Source organism: Vicugna pacos, chromosome 24, assembly GCF_048564905.1.
Source record: "Vicugna pacos chromosome 24, VicPac4, whole genome shotgun sequence".
NCBI lineage: Eukaryota > Metazoa > Chordata > Mammalia > Artiodactyla > Camelidae > Vicugna > Vicugna pacos.
In genome coordinates this window covers 22,426,461-22,449,798 of record NC_133010.1, presented here as the reverse complement: position 1 = coordinate 22,449,798, position 23,338 = coordinate 22,426,461, and the positions used below count along the sequence as shown (strand labels likewise).

At 49.3% G+C, this 23,338-nt stretch overlaps 1 protein-coding gene and 1 non-coding gene across 2 annotated transcripts in view; one reads left to right on the top strand and one right to left on the bottom strand.

Moving 5' to 3' along the window:
• Window positions 1-23,338, bottom strand: part of EMILIN2 (elastin microfibril interfacer 2) — a 46,576-nt gene that overhangs the window by 3,445 nt on the left and 19,793 nt on the right. Inside the window, exons 3-5 of the mRNA XM_072949162.1 lie at window positions 21,751-21,926; window positions 14,937-16,865; window positions 935-1,291 (exon numbers count right to left, since the gene is read on the bottom strand). Coding sequence (XP_072805263.1) covers window positions 935-1,291; window positions 14,937-16,865; window positions 21,751-21,926 — 2,462 coding nt within the window. The remainder of the gene's footprint in view (window positions 1-934; window positions 1,292-14,936; window positions 16,866-21,750; window positions 21,927-23,338) is intronic.
• On the top strand, window positions 19,635-19,740 carry LOC116285362 (U6 spliceosomal RNA). The gene has a single exon (XR_004195042.2). It is a non-coding gene; the product is annotated as a U6 spliceosomal RNA (small nuclear RNA).

Here is a 23,338-nt window from a genome sequence, read left to right as displayed (position 1 = left end):
CCCAGCAGAATATAAGCATCCATGATATATGGAACTAACAGGTGGAAACCTGTCGTCTTAGAAGAGGCAGCACATCTGCCTGAGAGCTGTGATCACTGAAGCCTGGGATGGCTGAGAAGGAACACAGCCACGGTGTTTCAGGCAGGCTGTCCCTGCGCATGGCTGGGTGCCCCCGACTGTCAGCTTGGTCTAACTCTAAGGTGACTGATTTGCACTGTCCTGTGCCAGCTGGCATGACCTGCTCCAAGCAACCTCACTTTTTTACGTGTCATAGCGCAGAGCCTCCGTTTCCTCATCTGTAAACAGAACATCACCCTCACAGCGCTGTCAAGAGAGCTACAGGGGATCAAGCACCTAGTTCACTTTCTGGCACACTAATGCCCCTTTTTCTTTTTCCTGCCAGACTTTACCTGACTTCTCCTCCTCCTCCACCACCATCACCTCCACTTCCACCTCCCCTATGTGCTGACGTTCACAACTCCCACAGAGCACTTAGTAGCCAAGCACCAAACTGGGCTTTTTCCCTTCATTCTTGCAGTACTCCTATTATTACCCTCCCTTTGCGGCTGAAGGAGCTGAGCTTTGCGAAGACACATTTGGGGTTGGAGCCAGACACTTCCGGCTTCGCACTCTGATGTGCAGCTTGACTTTGCCGCCACAGGAGCTCCCAGGACGCGTTTGGTTGCCCAGGTGCACGTCCTGCTGGGATGAGCTGCCTGCAAGGCGCAGGAATTCCAGCCCTTGGGGCAAATCTATTTCTAAGTACAATGTATTGTGCCCAGGGCACCCCAGGCTCCGGGGTGTGATTAGCACGAACAGGACTCGGGACCACAGCACCTCCGGGGAGCTAAGTTTTGGAGCCATGACCCACAGCGCCCTCGGGGTTCCCTCAGCCCCGCGGGCTCAGCTGTGCCCGGCAGCCTGGGAGCCTTACCCGGAGCTCCGGCGTAGCCTTCGGCGCTGGGGACGTGCCCCGGGCGGGTCTGGCCGTCCGCCCCCTGGGGCAGGCCCCTCCCCGACACGCCCATCCTGCCCGGAGGCCCGGCCTCGCCCGTCTCCATCATGACCCCGGTGGAGCCAGGCAAGAAGGGCAGCCCCGTGCGGCCGGGCCGCAGCGGCGGGGCGCGTCTCTCGGGCAGGACGGGCCGCTGGCCCGCGTGCGGCTGGCGTCCGGGGTCGTCGGGCAGTGGCGGCCGCGGGGTGGGCTCCGGAGGCGGCGGCTCGGTGGGCGGCTTCCGCGGGGCCTGCCCTCCCGACGACGGAGGCAGGGGCGCTTCGGAAGGCTCCTCCGCTGAGCGTTTGGGAAGTGGACAGAAATAACACAGGGTTAAAACCCTCAGACACGATGCTCAGCCTCGGGCTCCACGGGAAGACGCCAGCGCAGGCTCGGACCCCCTGCCCCGGAGGGGGGATCCTCAGCGTCTCTTCCCCATCAGCACTGCTCCTGGCTCTAGCACCAGGCGCCTTGATTTCCCGACATGGTGATGCCACCGAGGTATCGCAAATTACTGAAGGGGATCTGCTGCCTCCGATGACCCCACATTCTCTCAAACAAGCGAGTCTCAGGGTCACCTTGTACAAGCTGAGGGCCTGCCCGGTGCAGACGCCACGTGACCCAGGCAGAGGTCGGGGAGCTCCGGCCACCTCTGCAGCCCTGGCCCCAAGGAGCCAAGGCCCCAGGCCTCTGGTCACAGCCACAAGATTACCAACCGAGGGAATTTCCACTGGAGGAAACTCCTGACTCACATTTCCCTGCCCTCCTGGGATGGCGCTGTGGCAGAGACAGGAAGCTGCCCCCTTCTCCTCCTATGAATGCATTCCTGGAACCAGCCTTCCAGGAAGCCCTGCCTGAAGGCCTACAAGGCATCTAAAAATAGCCAGGACGCGCAGGGATACCACCCTCAAAAGCCAGACCCCACCCACCTCCCCAGTCTGCATGGTACATGCAATGGCCCAGGTTCCAACGCTACCAACTTACGACCAAGCAAAATCAGCGACTGCATTTTGAGCCACTTAGTTCTGTTTTAAAACTCATAGAGGTAATTACAGCAGATCAAACACATGCTCACCCCTCAGAGCTGGGTTGCTAGCCCACCTCCAGCCACAAAGGGAGGCTATTTCTCAAGTAGCCTTTCCTGACCAGTTCTCCATGAAAGAATTAAGCCCTACAGAAAATGAATGAAGTGATCATTTTCTCAGTTCTCCCAAGGATGGTGCAGAGCTAATGCCATTCTACATGGACTGAAGATTAATTCACACCGCACAACAGAAAGGCTTCAGGCCTTATTTCTCTTTAGGATTCTGGTGGGAAGGACTGGGTTAGACACCGAAACTGAGGCAGAGGGATTCCAGACATGGAGACACCACCAGCCACAGTGACGGCTAAGAGTGAGAAAGGGAACCGACAGAAAGGAGCTTTAAAGAAACAGGTAATAATACAAGAAAGTAAACATGTAATCATCTCAGAGAAACAGAAGACACTGCATCCGAAGTTCAAGGATAGACTGGCATTAAAAGGCCTAACCAAGAACAGAGATGAGCCTTTGCTGATTAGAAATAAGCTTGCCAAAATAAGAAAATTCAATGTTAGAGTTGGTAGGTAAAATCAAGGAAATCTTTCAGAATGTAGACCAGAAAGACAAAATGATGGACAGTAAGAGGGAAACCATAAGGTCAACTCAGAAGTCTTTTCCAAATACAAAGATCAGAAAATCTGGGGCATAGGGATAATGAGGTGTTAAGGAGAGAATCAAAACCACAGTTTCTTACCAAAGAAGAATCATAAGGGGAAAAAAAAAGTGTCTCAGAACTGAGGACAATGAAGATCCCAGCACAGTTCTGAATAAAAGACCCAAATCAAGGTATATTCACAACACTGAGGATAAAGAGAAGATCCCACAAGGTTTCAGGGGATAAATAATTAGAAGGTGACTTTGATTCAGAAGGGCGTCATCAGGCTTCTTGGCAACAGTATTGGGAAGTAGAAGACAAAAGCACCCCCTTCAGATGTTTCAGAAGTATAGTTGTTAACTTTGAATTCTATACCCAGCCAAAATAGCTATCAAATGTGAGACCAGAATAAAGACATATTTAGATATGCAATATTTAAAAACAAAACTCTCCCTTCTCTCACCAGGTGTCCTCATGTGAGTGACAGTCTTTAAACCCCATGTGACAATCCCTGATGCCCAGGGAAGCAACTGGAATAACCACAAGTCAAAAGCATACAACAGAGTCACAAAAAACAAAAAGAAACCAAGAAAATACAAAAGAAAATTATCAAACCACAAAAAGAAAAAGAAAGGAACAAAGAGGAAATACCAAATCAACTGGAAAACTAAGTTCAAAATGGCAGTAAACACACATATATCAATAATAACATTAAATGTCTACATGGACTAAATGTTCCAATCAAAAGAGTGGCAGATAGGATAATAAAACGAGAACCTACAATATGCTGCATATAAGAGACCCACTTCAGACAGCAGAGCTACAGTAATCAAAACAGCATGGTATTGGCATAAAAAACAGACATATGGAACAATGGAACAGATAGAGAGCCCAGAAATAAACCCATACACCTATGGTCAATTAATCTTCAACAAAGGAGGCAAGAATATACAGTGGAGAAAAGACTGTCTCTTCAGCAAGAGGTGTTGAGAAAACTGGATAGCAGTGTGTAAATCAATGAAGTCAGAACACTCCCTCACTCCATATACAAAAATAAACTCAAAATGGCTTAAAGACTTAAAATATAAGACAAGACATGATAAATCTCTTAGAAGAAAACATAGGCAAAACATTCTGACATAAATCTTAGCAATGTTCTCCTAGGGCAGTCTACTCAGGCAATAGAAATAACAGCAAAACTAAACCTAGTTAAAGTTACAAGCCTTTGCACAGCAAAGGAAACCACAAGCAAAACAAAATGACAACCTATGGAATGGAAGAAAATATTTGCAAATGATGCGACTGACAAAAGCTTAATTTCCAGAATATATAAACAGCTCATACAACTTAGTAACGAAAAAATAAACAACCCACTCCAAAAATGGGCAGAAGATCTGAACAAGCTATTCTCCAATGAAGACATACAAATATCCAATAGGCACATAAAAAAAAAAGCTCAATTATCACTAACTATCAGAGAAATGCAAATCAAAACTATAATGAGGTATCACCTCACACCAGTCAGAATGGCCATAATTCAAAAGTCCACAAATGATAAATGCTGGAGAGGCTTTGGAGAAAAGGGAACCCTCCTACACTGTTGGTGGAAATGTAGTTTGATGCAGCCACTATGGAAATCAGTATGGAGATGCCTCAAAAAAATAAAAACAGATCTACCATATGATCCAGCAATCCCACTCCTGGGTATATATCCAGAGAGAACTCTTAAATCGAAAAGATACATGTGTCCCAATGTTCACAGCAGTACTACATACAATAGCCAAGACACAGAAACAACCTAAATGTCCATTGACAGATGACTGGATAAAGAAGTTGCAGTATATTTATACAATGGAATACTACTCAGCCATAAAAAATAATAAAATAATGCCATTTGCAGCAACGTGGATGAACCCAGAGATCATCATTCTAAGTGAAGTAAGCCAGAAAGAGAAAGAAAAATATCATGTGATATCACTCATATGCAGAATCAAAAAAAAAAAGAGAGACTAAGGACACTATGAACTCATCTACAAAACAGACACAGACTCACAGACATAGTAAACAATCTTATGATTACTGGGGAAATGGGGTAGGAAGGGATAAATTTAGGAGTTTGAGATTTATAAATGTTAGCCACTAAATATACAAATAGATTTATAAAAAGTTTCTTCTGTATAGCAGAGGGAACTATGTTCAATATCTTACAATAACCTTTAATGAAGAAGAATATGAAAACAAATTTATGTATGTATATGCATGACTGGGACAATGTGCTGTACACCAGAAATTGACACATTGTAACTGACTTAAACATTTAAAAAAATAAATAAAAACAAAACTCTCTCTAAAGCACCCTTTCTGAGAAAGCTTTTAAAAAATGTACTCCAGTGAAACAAAGGAGTAAACTGTAAATGTGGAGTAAAGAAAAGGGTCTAAGATTGGAGAAAGGTTCAAGAAATTTCTGGGATGGTACTGAAGGAAATTTCAGACTGAAAGCCTTATTGCAACTCTAGAGAGTGAGCACCCCAGATTGTATCAGGAAGAGAGAATTCTAGGAAGGAGGTCACTAATTCTAAAAAATGGAACAAATGATCTGAATCTTTTTATGGTATTGACAGGGCATTGGAGGGTGGGGAGAACCCAAGGTAGATGCATAAAATTCTAGCAAATCATAATACAAGACTACTGCTACTTCAGAGAAAAGCAAAACGGAAGCAACATAATCAGATTTAGCTATTGAGCTCCTAATAGCATACTGACTTGACTTTTGCGGTATAACTCTCCTGGGATCTGGGAGGAGGGGAAGAGAGCCTAGTATATAGGCTGATAAAATAATACACATAATGTCTAAATACTACATATAATATCTACAGAGAGCTATCTAAAGCTGATACACGGATTTAGAAATATGGAGGTGAGCGTCGGGGAGGAAACAGCTGAAGGAGCTGCACGTGGCTGCCTCTGGAGGGGAAAGGGGGCAAGGGAGCTGGTTTTCATTATAAACTTCTCGGTACCAATTTATTTTTATAAAATGTAATTACAGAGGATACCAAGGGCCTGTTTCTACTCCTCTCCCTCCAGTCCCAGCGGCTTGGGTCCCTCCTTATCTGTCTCGGCTCCCTCCTCACACCAAGCTGGCTGCCCCCACCCCAGCCCCGGGGCACAGGATCCGAGCAGAGCGGAGCCCCCCTTCTCTTCTGGAGCTGCTCGGTCCAGCATCAGTCCCTCCTCACTGGCTCCTCCTCTTTAGCCCAAGGGTACATGTCTCCCCCCAAAATGGACAAGCAATGACTTCTCAGTCCTACAGCCCTCAATGAAAGCCCCTGAAAATGGCCAAGTTCCAGCCCCTCACCTGGTCCTTACTTTCTCACCTCTCCCCTACAAGCTCCTCAAACCAGCCCTCACTCTCTGACGTCCTGTTGCTCTCCTGATGTCTGGTCCAGGCACCCGAGTCCTGCCTCACTCTCCTCTCTCTCTTATCACAAGCACCCCGTCTGTGCTAAGTCCAGCTGATTCTAACATTGGACCTCCGCCCACACCTCTCTCAGAACGCTCCCTCATCATCCTCCCGTTCATACATCTCCAGCACTCGTACAAGCAAACTGGAACTCCTGATACCCCGCGTGTCCACCCCCTGCCCACCTCCTCCAGTCCCTCTGCCAGGCCCAGCTGTCACCTGACATGCCCTGCTTCGTGCTTTGCTGTTCACATGCCCGAAAATGCCTCCTGGGACAACCTCGCTGCCACACGCCCGCCCCAGTTCAGACGCCATCTCCTTGAGGCCATCGGGAACCTGGCCAGTGGGGTCTGGACAGGCCTGTCTCCAGGCCATGAAGCTCTTTGGCCTCGGAGGCTCTCCCCATAGTTTACTCTTTCCTCTCTTGCTGGATGCTGAGCACTGGAGGGCACTTTTAGTGACCTTTTATCCCCAGGGCTGAGCACAGGGCCTGGCACTTGACGCACTGGAGTATTTGGTGAAGGAAGGGAAGCTGGGCCACAGCCGGGACCATGGGCCGCACCCCACTTTCTGCAGCCCTTCAGTGAGGCGCCCTCATTCTGCCAACCAACCTAGTATGATGACGCCGGTGCCCAGAGCCGGCCAGAGGCTTCCCTTTTCCAGTCCCCATGCCCTCAACACCCAGGCCTGTCCTGCCAAGTGGGAAGCAGAGGGAAAAGAAGGAGCAAACACACCGCTTGGGCTAGATGTCCTCCTCTAACCTCCACGGGGCGCTGGTCCACGAGGCTGTGAGAGCAACAGCTCCAGCCCCTCCTGTCACAGTGGAGACAGCGATGAGGAGGCTGCCCTAGACCCTGACGTCCCCGGCCAGGCCTCGGCTCCAGCTCAGCCCAAGGCATCACACACATTTATTCCACACTTGTAACAAAGACTGGACAGCCTCTCGCTCATTCTGGGAAGACAGCTCTGGCAGTCGATGGCTCTCTGAACTGGACATATGTTTCTAATCCAGACAGCGACCATTTGAATTGAGTTCTTCACCAGAGCCCAGCGTGGCTGCCTGTGTGTCAGGAACAGAGGCACGATCAGACACACATGCACCTGCTCTCATTCCAGAGCCTGCCCCAAGGCGTTGGTCTGACACTAGCATGTGGCCTTGTGCCACGGCTTTACCAAGGATGGACCTGACACCAGGTAGGAGAGGCCACTCTCTCTCCTTTGAAGTTCTTATTAAAAGCCAATTTCAACGTCACTGAGACAAAAACCTGCCTAAGAAAAGCCCCAACAAGCTGCGAGGCTGCTGTGTTAAGAATGCGTGTCTTCCAGCTGACTCACACCTCCCTCTGCTGCCAGGAGCCAGGGTCATCCGTCTCCTCCTGCAGCCACCAGGGAGCCCTGAAGGGAGGCGCTGTCCCGTGAATCTCAATCACCAGAGTTAAGGCCCCCCAGCTATGCCTGGCAACTCGGTGGTGTCTCGTCACAGGATAGGGCTGTGGGGACGGACACCAGCCGCAGGCGTCAGAGTCCATGTTAGAGGCGTGGCTGTGGGAAAATCAAGGAAATTTCCGGAGTTATCGCCGCATCCATCACAGGGCTAAACCGGCAATGCCTCCCGACAAGCAGGCAGAATCCGAGCCCGGCAGGCGAGGCGGTGGGTGCGGGCGCGCTCCCCTGACTAAAGCACGGTGTAAACGTCAGGAGCAGCTGATGAGAAGCCCGGGGGGAGGGGGTGGAATCTGACCTGCCTAGCGTCCCAGGAGTGTCTGCAGACCAGACGCTGCAACTATACAAGGATTTTATTTTATTTTTCAAGATTAAATTTAAATTTGGGGGGAGGGGCAATTAGGTTTATTTTTTTAACAGAGGTACACGGGATTGAACCCAGGACCTAGTACATGTTAAGCACGCACGCTACCACTGAGCTGTACCCTCCCCCTCCATGCAAGTATTTTAAAGACGTCAATCAAGATTTCTGACTTAAAAATAATACATCCAAATGCTGACATTCAGCAGGCTAAGTGGATGGACTGCCACGCTGCACCGCAAAGCCACTCAGCTCCTGGGAAAGGCCCTGCACCATCCCTGACGAGGTGTGAAATACGCCCAACTCCTCAGGAAGGTCCCAGGAACCATGGTTCCTGCACTGAGTGGGGACAGGGTGGGCTGGGGCCCCACAGGAAGGCCAGCGTCAGAGAGGACAGGAGTCTGCCCTCTAAGTGGGGGACACGCAGGCCTGTAAAACGATTCTTAGGGCTGGGGAGATAATCTGCAGAAATCCTGCCTTGTTCTCCTAACAGAGGACGGGAGATGTGTGTTCACAGGAATGGTTCTCTCTAAGCAAACAGCAGTCGAAATGCTGCGTTGGTTTTGGTTGGAACAAAGAGGACAAATGGTCAAGCTTGTCCAAGGAGCACTATGTGGTTACATCACAGAAGGGCCCGTACTGACTCCTGCTCAAGAGAACAAAGACTGCGAGCCCAGCCAGGAAAAGGAATCCAGACGTGACCCCACTGAAGCGCTGTGGAATCAGGCCGACCAGGGGAAACGCCTGCGTTTCTGAAAAGTACAATGCAGAGAACACGGCAGCCGAGGTTCAGCTCTGGGCGTGCGTTAACGACGGTGGCAGTGAATGTGGAACATAATTCACTGTCACTGAACCCTAGAGGGGCCAGTCTGAACATGAGCATCACTGGGGACTTTTTTTTTTGGTAGAAATTCACAAGCTGACTCTGAAATGGAAATGGAAATGCAGAGGACCTACCTGAGTTTAAGACAGTTGTGAAGACCACTTGTAACAGTCAAGACGTAAGGAGACACACGTCAGTAATGAACGGTGGAGTCCATCTGTGGACATGCACATCCCAGTCACGCTTTCGTGGGTGTACTGTGTCCAAGTTGGGGTTTTATTCTCTCTCCTCACCGTCCTCCCGCCCCTGCTTCCCTCCGGGCACAGCGGCCCCAGTGCTGCCTGTGAGGTGGCCTTCCTTCCATTTCGGAGACCAGAGCTAGCGGGTTTTTGTCTTAATTACAAATTTCTGGATCTCACCTCCTTCTTGCTGAGCAAAAATCTCCTGAGCAAGCCTGGAGTAAATCTTTCTTTAAAGCTCGCAGAAGATTCTGCACGCGGTTAGGACACAGCCTGATTCCCGGGACCCCGCAGTTCTGAAGACAAGGTTAAGATGGAGGAAGGCAGCTGCTACTCCCCCGCAACTGGAGGGCGTCACAGACCCCAGGTGCTCTCGGCAGGTACTGTCTGAGCCCGTGTGGTCCGAGTGGATGCGGTTCATTTAGCCTTGATGTATTTATAAGACTCTAACTTACTCTCTCAGGCTCTCGTGGGCTGAAACTGGCCCCCCAACTCGGTGGATTTCAAGCGGCCAACAGCGTCGTAATGCTGGCATCAAGCCACTCTTCCCTGGCCAGACTCTACAGTTAGACACTTATTTGAAAAATCTGCTTTTTCATTCTCACAGCACAGCTTAGGTTAAGCAACGTGATAAAAACGGAATTCTTAAATCTGTAACACTCTTAAGTGAAACATTATTAATTATACATCATATATAATTATATAGATTAATTACATAGATTAATATAATTCAAGTACTCATGAGAAACTGCCCTGAGACACGAGCAGAAGGGAGGGGGAGATCTGAAGAAGGAAGCCACACAGTTGTCACTGGCGGGGCTGGCACAACGCTGTGGCATCCCGGCGGGCACAGGCGGAGGGGAGGAGAGCCTCCCTGACGCACAGACGCGTCCTCTGCCCCCATCTCTGCTCGGCGGGAGCCCCAGGTTTCCCCTTCTGTCCCACCTGTAAGAGGTACAACAGGGACTGGGGTCTGGCCGGGTGTGGCATCCAGGTCCGACAGGGAAGGCTAGGACCGGAGGCGGGGAAGCAGGCTCTGCCTTCACCCTCTGGGGGCAGCCCCGGAGCTGCCAGAACAGCAACTTCCTCCCCCACAATCTCAGCGGCGGTGAGACTGGGCCACTGGGGACAGGAGGCCGGCTAAAGGAAAGGCCAGGGTGCTGGTGAGAAAGTGTGAAGGACCAACGCCCCCGCCCAGCTGTGAAAACGAGAGCAGGTGCGTGAGGCACGGAGGCCGAGCCCCTGCGGCCACGTCACAGGGAAGAACAAAGGACTGAGCCGCTGCCTCGTCGCACAGAACCTAGTTTATTCCCAGGTGCTGAGTTTCTCATCAGCAAAAGTATTCGACCATGAATCCTGAATGCTGGGGAGGGGAGATTTCTAGGCTCTTTAGACTTTATACCTGACCCCCCCAATTTGGAAAAGAAAAACAAAGGGCTTTCTAGAACATTCTGCAGAGCAGCCAGAAGCCCCACACCCAGGGTTCTCATCCCACGTCTGAGGTACAGACAAGCCCACTCTCAAGGCCTGAGGGCTTGTAGGAAAGGAGAGAGCGAGAAGGTCATCCAGGAGCGGAGTGACCACCGATCGTGGGGGCAGAGGGTCAGGACGGCAGGTGCCACTGAGTGACCACCAAGCCCCAGGCGTTATGTAACACTCCACCACTTAGGAGGGCTAGTCCTCATACTAACTGCTTAGGTGTTACTACACTATTATCGTCAATTAATAGATGCCAAAAGTGAGGCATTAAGTAGATAAATAACTTGTCCAAAGTCACAGAGAATGTGTGAAGTAGCTGGGACTGCAAATAATAATTACTTTCTGGCTCAAAATTCTCCCATAGTTTCTCATGACACTCAAAATCCAAATCCTTTATCACAGCCTATGAAATCCCACCTGACCTGGTTCCCACCCCTTGACCTCACCGCCTAGGACTTCCCCCTTGTTCACAGACGTGATCTAACTGGCATTCTGAGTTTTCAAACAGAACAGACACATTCCAAAAAAAAAAACAAAATTGTAGAATAGATAAAAAAGATTACACTGTATAGCACAGGGAAATATACACAAAATGTTATGATAACTCACAGAGAAAAAAATGTGACAATGAGTGTGTATATGTCCATGAATGACTGAAAAATTGTGCTGAACGCTGGAATTTGACACAACATTGTAAAATGATTATAAATCAATAAAAAATGTTAAAAAAAAAAAAAAAGAACAGACACATTCCCACCTCAGGGCCTTTGAACCTGCTGTTTGTTCCCAATGCCTGGAACACTTTTCCCTCAGATCCCAGCAGGGCTTGCTCCCTCATCTTATTCATGTCTCTGCTCAAATGTCATCTCCACTGAGCACCCCTCCCTGATCTCTCATAAAATACAAAGTCCCCTGTACTCTTTCACTCCCCTCTGGTCTACCTTTCCCCACCCACCGAGCACCAGCTGAAATTAGAGCTTTGTTTGCCTGGCTATGCATTCACTGTGTTCTTCCCCTCTAGACCCTAAGATCCCCGAGGGCTGAAACTCCAGCACTAGGACATGACTCAGTAAGTGTCTGCTGAATGAATGACTATACAGTCGAAGGAGTGGGGGGGGGCGTGTGGGGCCCAGGGGAGGGGCATCACACCCACATCACAGAGCTGAAGGTTGTGAAAATGCAGTGGCTCTTCACCTTTTAGAAGCTAAGCACCTCTCTGAGTCCTAGATGAAAGTCACAGGCCTTTTGTCCAAAAAAGTAACTGAACATTTGTATATAGTCTCAAGAATCTCTCTTACACCCGGCAAAGGACATCGGCGCCCACGGGAGGGAGACAGAGAGACCTGGATCTACTCGAGCATCCACTGAAGCCCCTTCCGCTCCCCGCGGGTCGCTTCCTGGGTAAGCCCGACCCCTCCGGTGCTTCCCAAGGAAAGAATGGCCTCTGTGACAGAGGCAGTGGACCAAGTAGAAATGGGAGGGTCTGCGTCCCTGGGCCAGCAGCCAGGTTTCCGGTGACTACATCCTGCATCTCAGCTCTGGACTTTGGCTCATGGTGGGAGACGTAATGACTGTGCCTCTGACACACACAAGCCTCGTCACCCTCAGGATTGACTTGCTTTGACCAATGGAACATGGCAGAAGGGAGCCCATGCCGGCTCTGGGCCTAGCCTGGAAGGGGTCGGCAGCTCCTGCTTCTGCTGTGTAGTAAGTCTGCCGCCCTGGGACCACCATGCTGTGAGGAAGCCCAGGTAAGTGAGTCACATGATTCAGGAGAGCAAGAGTGACCATGGGGAGGAACCCTGAGTCCCCACGTCTTCCTGGACCGTCCAGTCCAGCCAGGCCTAACTGCCTCCAATCACAGCTGAGTGAGTGACTCAAGCTGACGCCAAATAGAGCGGAAGAACTGCCAAGCCAAGCCCTGCCCGAGTCCCTGACCCACACAATAATGGAAAAGGATACATCTTTGTTGTTTTAAGCCACCAAGATTTGGGGCAGGCTGTGACACAGCAAGAGATAACAAATCCATTCACAAAATTCCCTTCCTGCTTCTCTGAGCCCTGCCCATCCGTCAGTATTATCTCTAGGAACACCTCCTTCCAGAAGTTTCCCTCATCACCACACCTCACTCTTCACCCCACCAGCTCAGAACTCTCAACCGACCCGACCTTGAAGGCTCGGCTCAGGGCTCCCTCCTCTGGGAAGACCTCCCTGACTTCCACTGTGGCCGTGGGTGCTTCTCTGCATGCCCAGTGCGCCTTGTGCACACCCCATTCCCGTGACCATCTGTCTGCTTGTTTCCCCTAAGACTGTCACTGTCACATAGTCACTGTCCCATACGCCACGCACACAAGCTCATTACTCCCAACAACATGGGCTCAGTAAGATGCTATGAACTGCAAGCACCCTGCACCGCTCATCGGGGTCACACACTGTGTCCTGTGCTCTCTGCAGACCTATGTGTGTCTTCACCACCGTGGCTGGAAGTGCCTTTAGGGGGACGGTCGGGCCACTGGCCTCCGCACCCCTCACAGAGCTCAGAAATGTACTGCTGACTCCGATGTGGTGACGGACCTGAACTCCAGACTTGCCCACGGACCTCAAGGACTCAGTCCCGGATCCCCTAGACCTGGATGTCCTGCAGGGATGGACAGACTCTGCCCGTTTATTTTGACTCTTTTCCGTCAATGAAATTCTCCAAAGTCCACACAGTCCACATTCACAATGGTGAATTCGTTCCCGAAGGATCATCTTTCGGAAGCCATTCTCTTTAAAGGCATCCACCTCCTGCTCCTGCTTCCACAGACAAGCGTGGAAGCGTGAATACAGCTTCCCACGCTGCCTGGGAGTCGCAAATCAGCTGGAAATATCTGGTTCAATCTGTTGTTATAAAGCACAGTCCAGACGGCACTGTCACCACAGGGACAATGTGACTACACACACAGTCCCATGACCTTTACCCCACATTCCAGAGATAGGAATTACAAGGGCCTGCGGGGGTGCTATAAATAGTGGGGTGGGCCTGGGTAACCCTTATCTACAAGCTCCTGATCTTGGGGAACGTCCAAAGCACTTTCCCACCCAGGAGGCTGGGCCAGGGCTCGCCTGCCTCTCCTGCTCCAGGCTGCATGTCTCGGCTGGGACCTGACCCTAAATCCTATAGGCTCACACAGGCCATGAAATTGCATCAACACATCAGGGCCTTTGTCACCTGGAGCTGAGCCAGATGGAAAGGTGATAAAGGCCAAAAAGGAAGACGAGGGAGAGAAAACAGGGAGAGGACAGGTCAGGAAGTGGGTCCTTCCAGGCACACAGCTGGCCCTCCACATGTCCTTATGGAGCCAGGGGGTCTGCATTCAACTCTGGGAGATACGAGATGTGTGCCGGACTGGGGACAATTTCTCCTGCTTCCACCACTTCCCAGCTGTGCAACCTTGGCCACACTCCCCCTCGGGAGATCAGTGTGCCCCCCCATGAGGTGGCTGTGGGGCTTGGAGACACGTCTCTGAAGGGACTGGTGTACTGCCAGTATACAGAAGGTGCTCAATAAATGTGAGCTCCCTGCTCGTCTCTCCCCGCCTCCATTAGAAAGGACTGGCTCAGTACTGAGGCACCCCAGCTGGGTACAAGAGCAGCGCTGCCCCTCTCGGACGAAGGGCTGAACCCCCAAGGACCAGATTAACTTGAATTATGTCACTCAGTTCTACCAGGGGACCATTCATTCATTCAGTTCATTCATTCATCCAACAAACATCTGTTGAGTGATATGTAGCAAGCCTTGCCCTGAGCACAACTGATGAGCATCCTTGTTCCGGGCACGATGGGGCTTTAAACAACGCCCCAGCAGGGCTTCTGCCCACGGTCCTGTCTCTGTCTTTGGACAGGACATGACAGCCTTCTAACTGCCATCACCTAGGCCCTAGATTTTAGGGATTAGGAAGTGGCCCACGGATGATGGTGACAAAGATTATAATGACACCAGCAAACAAAAAACAAAGCTTGTAGAGAGGAGAATACAGATGCATTCAGGAGACCCCCCTGAGGGGATGACGGGTAACACATCCACCGCGCCAGGCTCTGATGCCAGCTATCTGACCCCAAGTCTAAGCTCACCATCCTGAGGGCACAGATCAACCCTCTGCCGTCTACCTGCACTGAAGGACCACTTTTCCTTTCATATTTTCAGTTTATTGTAGGCTGATACTTCGCAAAATGCACAGATCACGTGCCTGAATTCTATGCTGATGTCAAGCTATTTTCAAAGTTCCTAAATCTTTATTCTCATTGTTGGTATCTGTCTCGTTGCTACCCAGCACCAAACAACTCACACACTGGCTCCCATCCACGAAGCACACCTAGGGTAGCAGTGATGCAGTTCAGTGCATTCCACAAACCATCACACTCTAGCATAATACAGATTGCAGACACACACAAGCAGTGGCATTGTAAAGACCCACTTACTTTCTGATGGTTGAAATTTGATCAGATCTTGCAGGTCGGTAGAGATCTGGAAAACGTGGCTGTAGAACTGCTGGACAGAGTTCCTCAGGCCGGCGATGTCCCTGGAGTGTGCCCGCAGCGTCCCGTTCATCTGCCTGACGCAAGTCCACAGGCTGCTGACGTGCTTGTTCAGCCCTTCCTTGATCTTCTGAAGGCTCCCGGCAATGGAGTCCAGTTTGCTGCACGTCTTCTCCATGTGAGACACTCTGTCCTCCACCACGGAGACCTCCCTCTGGACCTCGTGCGTCTTCTCCTTACAAGTGTCCAGCTCAGCGAGGACCTGGCTCCGCAGCCTCTGCCACCCCTCGTCCAGCGGGCCGCAGCAGGGCGCCGGGGTGCCCCGGGCAGATGGGAGGGGCTCCTCCAGCCTCTCCAGCTCATCCCCCTTAGAACACCCCCCAAATCCGGCATTGCTGCCTCCTGCACAACCGCTCAGCTCCTTCTGAAGATGCCTCACGTGGTCTTCTGTGTAGTTGAGTTGAGAGTAAAGAAGACTAAAATCCCGTTGAAGGTTCTGGATGCTCCGTTCGGTTTCCTGAAACTTCCTGTGCATCGTGTCATTTAGAGGTTTCAAAAGGCTCAAGCTGTCCCCCGCTGTCTGGCCATCTCTATTCTGTAGAGCATCGTCTACCCCGTGAGGCTGTCTCTGGAAGCTCTGCAGGCAGAGATCCTCGACAACCTGCACTTTGTCCTTCAGGTGGTTTAACTCCATCAGGACCTGTCCGTGCCCAGCCCCCTGTGCCCCTGGCGGGGCCGGCGCAGGGCCGGCGAGCTCTGCACCGGAGCTGTTGGCCACCTCCAGCAGCGCGCTCCCCAGGCGCTCCTCCAGAGACTGGATCTTCTGACTGAGAAGTTGCTTCAAGTCATCCACCTCCCCATTAATGGTCCCTCGTAGGGTCTCTTCAATATAAAAGCAGTGTTCCTCTGCGTTCTTCTCAGTCACGTTGATCCTTGCGTCCAGCTCATTCCACCTTGCATCAAAGTCCACGTCTGGCTCCGGAACTATGAGGCGGTCAAACTCATTGTCCAGACGTCCGTTCAGCATTCTGGTGGCTTCGGCAACTCTTTCAATTTTCTGGTCTAACATCTTGATCTGCTGCCCAAAGTCACCATTCTTTGCACTGTCGCAGCAATTTCCCTGGGCTGACGGGTCCTGTACATGGGCTCGGAGGTCGTTTATTTCTTTTCTCAGGCTCGTCTCCTTCTCTCCTATAAGCTCAACCACTCCCAGGTGGCTGCTCCCATAGTCATCACACTGCTGCTGGAGCACAGCCAGCTTGTACTCACACGAGTTCTTCAGGTCGGCCAGCTTTCTGTCCATCCCCTCCATGAGCTCCTCCCTCAGCGCATCAATCTTACTGTCCACATAGGCTTGGTAGAGCTCATTGGTCGTCATGGTGACTATAGGGCCCTGGGCAGCCTCCTGGAGCTGTCTGAGCCGCCCTTCATAACCCTTCACTTTCCCATCCAGCTCTTCCAGCTTGTCACTCTTGGTCTTCAGAGCATCCTTGACTTCAGCCAATTCAGACTGGATGTCCTTCATGCCAGAGTCCCTGTTGTGGAGGACACCGGGAAGCTGGATCGTTTCTGGTTCTCCACCAACGGCACTGTCTGGCACGGGCTGGGGGTGCAGATTACTGAGCCATGACGCCAGCATTTTGCTGGCATCGTCCTGAATGGCGTGTCTGAGGTTTTCATTCACCCCGGCAATGGAAGACTGGAGATCAGTAACTGTCCTTGTGAGTCGGAGAACCTTCTCCTCAAGCACCTGGATTTTCTTTTCCTGAAGTTCTTGGGGCCCCTGTTTTGGATCTACCGTCCGACTTGGTTCCGCCACAGGGGTTGGTGACAGAGTCTTCTTAGGCTCTGTGACCTGGCTCGGTTCATTGTCTGTTACAAAGAAAGAGTTGGACATGACTTAACATTTTCTACCTTCACCGAGTTTCTGCAAAGACAGTAAACAGGGTACTCATAGACCACGCTCAAACCTCCACTTACAGCTCCCCTCCCACCGCAGGTCACTACACTGGTAGAGTGGAAAAGACTGTGGGCTTAAGTCAAAGAGGCCCCTGGTGGTGTTCAGGCTCAACTGTTTACAGTCTGCCCTCGAGCAAGTTGATTCCCTTCTGTGAACTATAATCCCTGCATCTACGAAACAGAGGGACTGTCTTCCCTCTTTGGGTGGTTAGGAGAATATTTCCATGGCATGTAATTGATACTCAATGGTCTCTTTCACCCTGAAGGGAAATAATCTTTATTTACTTTATCATATGAACACATCATTCCCACATTAGGGACCTGCAGCTGCACCCTGATGGTTGACCACATTCTGTAAAACCACAAGAAGCCACTGAGATCCACCCATTAGCTGCCGGGTGGTATGACATCATACGAGCAGCAAGTCATCCTCCACGCAGCTCCTAAGTGTTCTCCTTCTCTTTGTAGCATCCCTGTGCTAAAGGAGTCTCACAGACCTTGTTTAGCGCCGTCATGCAGTTGGGGAAACTAAACGCAAAAGAGAAATAAAGCAGCAGATTCTACTGGCATCTCCTAAGGACAGAGCCCTGTGGCCCCTATGCCGTAAGAGTCACTAAGTCAAAGTACACAAACACTGAATTTTTGATAATCCTACCTTGACAAATATACCTCCAAGGAAATGGTTCAAAAGAAAAAAATTACTATGAAATAATTGTGATGAGTCTCACAATGAAAATAAACTGATGGATACAGAGAGATAAATTAAACAAAAAGGAGGTTATCGAAACAAGAGACAACGGGAGAATAAGCAGGAAACCATGCCCTTGAACGCGACAGATGCATGGAATACTAGAAAGCGTTTAACATCAACAAGCCTGCAGACCACACTGAGACCTACCCCATCAAGTGGGAAAGGTCACACACAACATAGGTTACAATGAAATAAAGTGCACCACAAAACACTGGCACCCCGACAAACACTGGAAGTATATTTAGGATGTTGTGGATATTTGAGTTCAAAGTTCATTGTTTTTCCCTCCTCTAACCTTTTGCACGCAATCATAACAGCTATTATTCAGCAAAATCAATTTAGTGGTAAAACCAAGACTGGAATTCAGATGTCCAAACTCCCATGCAGAAAACTAGAAAGAACACCTTATATTCTGTACTGAGAAATGTATTTTATCTCAGGGCACTAGGAAAAAAAAAAAGTTGTTGAATCACATACAAATGAAATGCTGCTCTGAGCAACGGAAATTTTTTTTAAAAAGGGCAGAAGCGGGGAGGATCCAGATGTAAGGAAATCCTTGTCTCCTATACTACTGGTGACTCTGAGAATTGCTACAACTTTCTGGAAGGATAACTTGGCCAGTGTATCAACATACTCAGAGTCCTTTTGACACTGCAGTTATACTTTTAGAAATTTATTCTAGTAAATAATAAAGATGAATCCAAACATTTAACAGGAAAAAATACTTATTCAAATATTACCTATAATGAAAAATGGCAAAAAGCCTAAGTGATCAATGGCAGGGGATTGTGTCCGATCACACTCTCTGAAGTCATTAAATGATATCGTAGAATATTTAATAAGGTGGAGGGAGAGGGTCTAGCTCACTGGTAGAGCACGTGCTTAGCATGCACAACGTCCTGGGTTGGATCCCTAGTACCTCCATTAAAATTAATAGTGATAAATAAATAAACACATAAACCTAATTGCTTCCCTCCCCTCAAAACAACAACAACAAAAAAGAACATTTAATGATGGAGGTTTGTTCAGTATAAATAGTTAAGTTAAAAAGTAAGTTCCCCAAACAGTATGTTGCTCCTTATAGTGACAGTAGATTGAGGATAAGTACTTCCTTTCATTCTCTTCTGAAATCCCAATAAAAAAACAACCAAAATGCCAATCAAGTCACACGTGAAAAACTGAGAATCAGAACGGTTTTGGAGTTTTTCAAGTGTACTGGAAGCTAGAAGAAGGTTGAGCCACTCTTTCAAAATTCTAAAGGAAAATTATTTCAGACCTAGAATTCTGAAGCTAGAGACATGTTTTCAGGCTGTAAAACTTTGGGAAGTTTAGCCCCGTGCAATCTTCTCATGAAACCACTGGAAGATCTGCTTTACTGAAGCAAGGGAGTAAGTCGAGAAAGAGCAGGGGGACAGGAGCAGGCAGTGGATGGGAGAGAAGTGAGGCAAGATCACGGCAGGGGCGGGGCCGCTGCGAACAAGGACAAGCAGGTGACCAGTCCGGGGGGAGGGGCACATGAGAAGGCGCCAGGAGACATTTCTTCAAGAAATTGATGTCTCTGGACACAACGAGGGGACATTTAGATAACCAGGCAGAGTTTGGGTTGAAATAGAGATAAAAATGTAGAAAACCACGCAAAGGAAAACACAGCTATTAACTCAAGAGAAATCCAAAAGCTGTGTAGGAAAGGCAGCACATCCGCAGTACACTCCAGGGCTCAGCTGTAGACATCACCTGCGTAACCGCTACAATGGAAACAGGAAATTCTGAGTAGATAAAAACACAGGATAACTGAAGGGAAAGGACGGTGGTACAGAAGCCCCGTCTGTGTTTGCAAGTAGATGAAAGGGAGTTAAATCCTCACCTTCCACAATGAGAAGTCAAGAGACATGGAGGTAAATTCCAAAGGACCATCTAAAGAGTTTAAAGCAGTGCTCGCTTCAGCACACGTATACTAAAACTGGACTGGCACAGAGAAGTTTAGCATGGCCCCTGCACAGGGATGGCACACACCTTTGTGAGGCATCCCATATTTTTAAGCAACGTAAGTGTCCATAAACAGGTGAGTGGATAAAGAAGACGTGGTGTCTATATGCAATGGGATACTACTCAGCCATGAAACAATGAAATTTTGCCCTTTGTAACAGTATGGGTGGGTCTGGAAGGTATTACGCTTAGTGAAATAAGTCAGATCGAGAAAGACAAATATACTGTTATCACTTTTATGTGGAATTTAAAAAATAAAACGAATGTGTATAACAGAATAGAAACAAACTCACAGAGGTAGAGAACAAACTAGTGGTTACCAGTGGGGAGAGGGAAGGGGGAAAGGGGATTAAGAGGCACAAACTATTATGTATAAAATACATAAGCAATAAGGATGTATTGTACAGCACAGGGAAATATAGCCATTATTTTGCAATAACTTTAAATGAAGTATAATCTATAAAAGTATTCAATCACTGTGTTGTACACCTATAATTAATATTGTAAATCAACTATACTCAATTAAAAAAAAATGTTAAGAGTTTAAAGTAATTACCACTGGGAAGGGAGGTGGGGGAGAAAGGGAATCCCTGCTTATCCTAACAGTGCTTATAAAACTATCCAACTCATTAAACTACACATGTGTTTAAAGTTTTGTAAAATGAAAACTAAGCTAAACTAAACAGAGATAAACTATCTGCTATGATCCAGCAGACCCCTCCGTGTCCCCGTCACGGCGCCTGCCACGATCTGCTGTAAGCACTTGTCTCATATTAGCCTCCGGGGAGGTCGGGGGCTGTGCCTGCCTTGGGCCTCTCTTTTCCCAAGTGCCCAGTACAGAGCCTGCAGAGAGAGAGCTTGATAACTATCTGTGGGACAAATGAATGAATTTTTCTTTAACGAGATGTCTGTGCAGCTGTAGAGAAGACGTACTGTTGTATATAGTAAAATGTTAACAGTGGCAAGATTAAGTGTTCTTAAACATTTTTCCTGTATTTTATAAACATTCTTTAATTGATATGCATAACTTCCGTAATAAAAATTATTTTAAAATCTGTCTTAAAGAAAAAATTGGGAAACACCACTAGTTTCAGAATTGAAAACATCTCAGGGGAAAATATAGTCATTTAAAGACGACTTACACATCTAGCTCATAGGGAAACCTAGGTTGCGTTATTCTCACTAAACTTTAAAAAGAGGGGAAAAACAAATAAAAATAAAAAGAAGAAAGATAAACTGAGGTAGGATAAAATGTGAAGACATTTTTATCCATAAAAATCAGTCTCTTAATATCACACTTAAAGGCAAAGGTGGAAATTACCATTGCTTTCTAAGCTATTCACTGGGTTTGTGCTACTTCACTTAAAAAAGAAAAAAATTGAAAGTGGGGGGGGGTACAGCTTAGTGGTAGAGTGTGTGCTCAGCATGCACAAGGTCCTGGGTTTAATTCCCAGCACCTCCATTTAAATAAATGGATAAATAAACCTAATTACCTTCCCCAACCCAAAAAAAGAAATATGCTTAAAAGGTTTAATTAAAAACAGTGGGGAAAACAGAAGAAAAACAAATCAGAAGCAAATTTAAGAACCACCTCACCGGATACTTTTAACTCAGGGCTTAGCTTTGCAGCCATCTCACCCTGAGCAGAATGAGAACGATTTCATTTACCTCTTCTTTAGAAAACAATGTGAGCTCCTCCAGATTCAGGTTTACGGGAGCCCGGAGGTAAAGAGCAAAGTAAAAGCAAGCCCAGCATCCTCACATCATTACACCTGGCTCTTCCGTCTGTGCCTCAGGCCGCAGAAGGCCGAAACCAGCAGCAGCTCCTCCTCTGAGGCCTTGGCTGTCACACCAAGGCAGCCCTTTACAAAGCGGCTTCCTTTTTAAAAGTTCGTCTTGCTACCACTTCAGCAAATGAATGCGGGTGCCCCGCGTGTCTACCGCAGGCATACATGCGCACCGTCGGCAGGCCCCGGAAAGCGCGGCACTGTAATAACTCCTGACTCCCGGCGTGCGGAGGAGGTGGCGGCCGCGCACGGCAGAGCCCGGGTAAGAGGTCACCTGTGGCTTTCTTCATGCTGTTCCGAGGCCGAGCGGGCGTGGGACGGGGGGTCCTCTCCGGGTCTCTGGCACCTTCTTGGCAGTCTCCCCCTCTGAAGCCAGGGCAGCACCTCCACTCCAACTGGGTCACCGTCTTGTACCTGGTGACATATCTGGGTCTGACGCTCACACGGTACCTGCCAAAGGAAAGGGTGGCATCTCTACTGGCTACTGTTGCAAACATCCCTGGCCCTCCTGGCACTGGCCCTGAATGAAGAGGACCCAAATCACTGCTAGCTCCAGGCTGACCTGGCAGGGCCATGGTCTCCCTCAGTCCAGCCCTGATCCCCTGGGGTTCAGCCAAAATCAGACCAGCCCTTTCCCCCATCTCTGAAAGAGACCTGCACCCAGCTTCCCCCAACTAAAGGCGGGGGAATCAGACAGAAAAACTTGGCCCCACGACTCTCATTGGATGTGGACATTTTCCACAAACCGAGCTTTTATTTCACTGACAAACTCCTGTTCTACAATCCGCTGCTTTGTGGAGATTTTTTCAGGGTAAGCCAGGACCATTTGTTTTGTGTTTTAGAGAAACATCCCTGGTGCCCTGCCTCCCACGCCCCCAGGGTGTTCATCTCAGCCCCATCCTCCCAACTCCGCAAAGGGAGCAGCAAGCCTTTGGAGACGCACCTCACACTATCTTCAGATCTTTTTAAGATGCCCTGGTCCATACGGCTAATGACAGAAATAAGGAAGCAGAGCTGGAACCACTCAAAACCCCCATTAGGGGGAGAAGGCATAGCTCAGTGGTAGAGCGCATGCTTAGCATGCACAGGGTCCTGGGTTCAACCCCTGCGACCTCCATTTAAAAAAATGATCTCACTCAAAAACCCTCTTTAAAGCGCATGTTCCCTGATGTACTTGCCTGTCACACTGGGATCCAAGCAACAAGCTAGGACTGGACCTCGGCCCAGAATAGAGAGCGACAGTCCAGTGCCCCTGGGTGCTGAGAGGGCCAGGCCGGGAGTTCACAGCCGCAGGCAGGGGCCCTGCTCAGGGCAGAGGCGAGCCGGCTCCCCAGCTTCCCAGCTCCCGTTTCAGACTGCGGACTGTGGCTCGCTTGAACCTCTCTACTTTCTCTTCATTCTCAACACTAGCACCAGCAGCTGGCCTCCTTTTGGGGGATCAATTCTCTGAAAGAAATGGGCTTTGCATCACATCCCCAGGGTTGCTGTGTGCAGCTCAGGGCAGGCAGGGAGCAGCTGCTGGGGGCCTCGCACCCACCAAGCGACTCCATGGCAGGCACCAGTCTCGTGCAAGGGGAGTTCAAAGTTAGATTCCTGAGAAAATTACACATGGCTAAATGGAATGGCCCCTTGCACCCTCCCTGAGGGTCCGAACCCTGACCCCTAAAACCCCACTCGCCAGGAACTCCTCCACCAGGACAGGCAGGCGACCCTTCAGAATTCCCAGCGTTGGCTCCCAACACCTCCCTGCAACCCCGGTCTCCTGGGTCACTGAGGGCAGTGGGTCTCAAGCTGGACCATGCATCAGAATCGCCAGGGAACCGGGACAAGACCCAGGCTTGGGTCCCACCCTCAGAGGCTCT